This window comes from Cucurbita moschata, unplaced genomic scaffold (genome assembly GCF_002738365.1).
Source record: "Cucurbita moschata cultivar Rifu unplaced genomic scaffold, Cmos_1.0 Cmo_Scf00028, whole genome shotgun sequence".
Classification (NCBI taxonomy): Eukaryota; Viridiplantae; Streptophyta; class Magnoliopsida; order Cucurbitales; family Cucurbitaceae; genus Cucurbita; species Cucurbita moschata.
Window position 1 is genome coordinate 2,578,398 of NW_019268544.1, and position 3,671 is coordinate 2,582,068.

At 37.0% G+C, this 3,671-nt stretch overlaps 1 protein-coding gene and 1 pseudogene across 1 annotated transcript in view; one reads left to right on the forward strand and one right to left on the reverse strand.

The window, feature by feature from the left end:
• Positions 1 to 289: 289 nt before the first annotated feature.
• The window catches only part of LOC111463188 (kinesin-like protein KIN-14B), a 16,486-nt gene continuing 13,104 nt past the window's right edge, over positions 290 to 3,671 (forward strand). Inside the window, exons 1-5 of the mRNA XM_023107035.1 lie at positions 290 to 675; positions 1,502 to 1,625; positions 1,901 to 1,987; positions 2,075 to 2,245; positions 2,353 to 2,459. Of these exons, the coding sequence (XP_022962803.1) occupies positions 463 to 675; positions 1,502 to 1,625; positions 1,901 to 1,987; positions 2,075 to 2,245; positions 2,353 to 2,459 (702 nt within the window). The 5' untranslated portion in view covers positions 290 to 462. The remainder of the gene's footprint in view (positions 676 to 1,501; positions 1,626 to 1,900; positions 1,988 to 2,074; positions 2,246 to 2,352; positions 2,460 to 3,671) is intronic.
• LOC111463647 lies at positions 3,259 to 3,369 on the reverse strand (annotated as a pseudogene).

The window sequence follows — 3,671 nt, forward strand, 5'->3', positions numbered from 1 at the left end:
TTAAGCCCAAACAAAGATGGGCCCACTTGTGGCCCATGAAACCCTAACCCATTTTGCCGCGCGGTCACGTGATACGCCTTATCACAAATGAGAGCGAGACGTGAAGTAATAACGAGCGCATAATATTTTTGTGAGCCGAATCGAAACGCCTGGTTTTTTGGAAAGTTGCATAGTTTTGTCGTTGTGTCGTGTTTGTGTCCTGTAGTTACGAAGAAAATTGAAAATGGAAACGATGTCGTTTTAGCGTAATTTCCGACGGGCGAAAGAAATCCATTTATTGCACTCAAGGAGGGAAATAACATTACTGGTTAAAAGCTCAAAAGATTCGACGAATGATCACTAAGACGAAAGAAGACGAGACGAAGGCAGAGAAAGAGGGGAGAGGAGGGCGGAGACGGAGAAGCGTAGGTGACCTGGTCTTTGGATTCCGATAATTTGAGCTTCTAGGGCCGTCGGAGGACAATGGGGGAGCAGAGGAACCGATGGAACTGGGAGGTAAGCGGGTTTGAGCCCAGGAACCCGTCTTCTTCGTCTTTGGAGCAGGGTGATCAGTTCAAGCCAGGCTCTCCTTTGATTCGGAGGTATTCAATTTCCTCATCTTCAGCTTCTCCTCGTTTGGAGTTCTCTAAACAGTCTCTGCCCACCAAGGTTCAGCGATTGAGCGATAAAGTTAAGGTACTTGGATTTAATTCATTATACTCAATTCTTACCATCGGCTTCTTCCTCTTCTTCTTCTTCTTCCCATTTATCGGTGTGAACTCCTGATTTTTCTGTTCGTCGGTGTTCTTAATTGTTTATAATTTGATGCTGGAAAGTGGCATTGCGTTTGAAATGAGTTGATTGGAAGTCTGAACCGATATTAATGTCCCGAGCTATTCTTTTTAGCGATTTTTCGGTAAATATTGTTGTCATTGCCAAGCTAAGAATTTTGGTGAAATGGAGCATCTATTGTCAATTCGATTGACTTGCTTCTACGAGGGACATGGTGACATTCTACCAGGCCATATGTTGACTAAAAATGTCTTCGCGGGGCGATACAATTCCATACGTGTAAGTGAACGCATGCATGGTTTGGCCGTGTATGCTCGTTGTTTTCACAACAGCCAACTGAGACGTGGTGAATGGCCGGTCACAGGTGAAGAACTTGGAATCCTCAGCAGCTTTTGGTTTCGGCTTCCTATTCATTTTCAGGCATCGGTTAGACAAAAATATTGGGTGTAAAAGTGCAGGAGGAGTTCTGTCTCCGTATTCAAGTTGTCTGTACACCCATTTATTACGTTTCTCTGCTATGCGTTAGATCCGCTTCTCAAGCAAGAGGCAGATTCAAGGGTCTCCTAAGATCTAGAATATATTCTTGTTTCCAAAGACATTGGCTTGCTTGTCCATGTGGTCTTTTGACGTCTTTCATTTTTTAAAATTCGCGGGACTTCAGGCGATATAGGGATTTCTGTATTGATCCATCTCCTATACTCGTTAATTAGTTTGTTGTTTATTTTGACAGCTAGCTAAAGAAGATTACTTGGAGTTGAAACAAGAAGCAAGTGAACTGCAGGAATATTCGAATGCAAAACTAGATCGAGTTACTCGGTATCTTGGTGTTCTTGCAGAGAAGACCCGTAAGCTAGGTAAGACAGTGAGCACTTCTGCTCAATTATTCTCTACATTGAGTTCCTCGTCTCTAGATTTAAAATCAAGTAAATAGCTTTCATAATATCATGAGAATGATATATACTGTAATTTGTAGCCTTTCGAAATTCAAATTTGAGACGATATTCACGAAACCGATGCAAATTTGTTTGATCTTTGGTTGACCTTGTTCAGATGCTATATATAGTTAAATTTTCCTGTTTTTAAGTACAATTATTGGTGGTTTTTAAAGTGTTCGCAACTTGAATATCAGATAGAGTGGCCATTGAAACTCAGGCTAGAATCGGTCCATTAATTGATGAGAAAAGAAGGTTATTTAATGACTTGTTGACAGCCAAAGGTACACCCGTTTTTCATGAGTTTTCCTTCTATAAATTTGATAACCTGTAAAATTTAGTTCTAACAATAACTAGTTTATCAATTTCAGGGAACATAAAAGTTTTTTGCCGAACTAGACCACCATTTGAGGAGGAAGGCCCTTCTGTTGTTGAATTTCCTGATGAAAGCACAGTCCGCATCATCACTGGTGATGATACCATCTCTAATCCCAAAAAGGATTTTGAGTTTGACAGAGTTTATGGACCTCAAGTTGGACAAGGTGAAAGGAATGTGTGTTCCCCAGTCCTATTTGTGTTTTCCTAGAAAAATTATGATATACTATGGACATGCTATTAATGTATCTTGGATTGTTATTTACATGTGCAGCTGAATTGTTCAGCGATGTTCAGCCTTATGTGCAATCTACATTGGATGGGCATAATGTTTCTATTTTTGCCTATGGACAAACATTCTCCGGAAAGACGCACACCATGGTTAGGCTCCTGTCTCTTGACTTATTTTCCTTTCTGTCAGTCTCTCGCCTACAAATGTAGATGCATCGTATAATACCAACGTTGTTTTTTTCTTTAGGCATGTGCTTAGTATAGGATTTTTTGGGCGAGGACTGTTTTAAATGCTAATTAGTATGGGCATCTTGATTCCAAGGAATGCAGATTAATTGCGTTTGTCTTGCAAGGATTTTCTTTTTGAGGGTGCTCGAATGTAAAGATAGATGTGTTTGTATTTTAGATTTATCTACTAGACGTACTAGGATCATTAATTGTTCCAATGATGTTTTTTGTTGTTTATTAGTTCTAGATATCCATTTAGATGAATTAAATTAAGATATCATCTATAAATCAACTAAATATATATTGTTTAGAATGGTCATTTTAAACATCATTTATTTATTTATTTTTATTATTATTTCTTTTAATGAGAAACAAAGAAAATATATTCATCAAAAGAGAACACAACCTTAGCCTAATTCATAGGATTAACAAGGAAATTCCACCAACCTAACTTAAACTGATATAAATTAAACATCAATTTAGTTTGTATTGAATGTCATACTTTCTTATCTTCTATTAACTCAACATGTTAGACTTACACATGAACTTAATTTATTATAGTAATTTATTATTGTGTTCTTAAGAACTAGCTGAATTTGATTTCAAAATTTTCCCAGCATCTCAATGTGGATGCTAAACTGGATACAATGCAAAACCAATATTACTTTAGTAGCCTGTTGTTAGAATATGTATTATTGATACCGATTTTCCTAATAAACAAAAAGGGTCAGGGTCACAGAATTGTTGAGAAACAAATTTGGTTTAGATGTGAAGTTATACTTGTTAAGAACATATACTACTGTTGATCTTAGCCAAAAGGCCAAGAAAAGGTATATGTAAAGTTATATTTGTTAAAGACAATTTTGTCAAAATCTGATTTCTTATGAGATACCAGATGATTTGATTTATAAGATCAACATGTTTCCAGTTTCCCAGTTAAGAGGTGTTCCTTTTAGTAGTAATTCAAGAACTATGATAAAACAGGGACTGAGTGTAGAGAGAAAAACAGGGATGGAGAAAGGCATTACCTAGAGCCAAGCCAAAGGATCAGAAAAAGGCTTTCCAATTGGCTTTAGTTTCTAAAATACAGTAATTACAACTTCTTCTCTCTTTTTTTTTTTTTTTTTTTTTTTT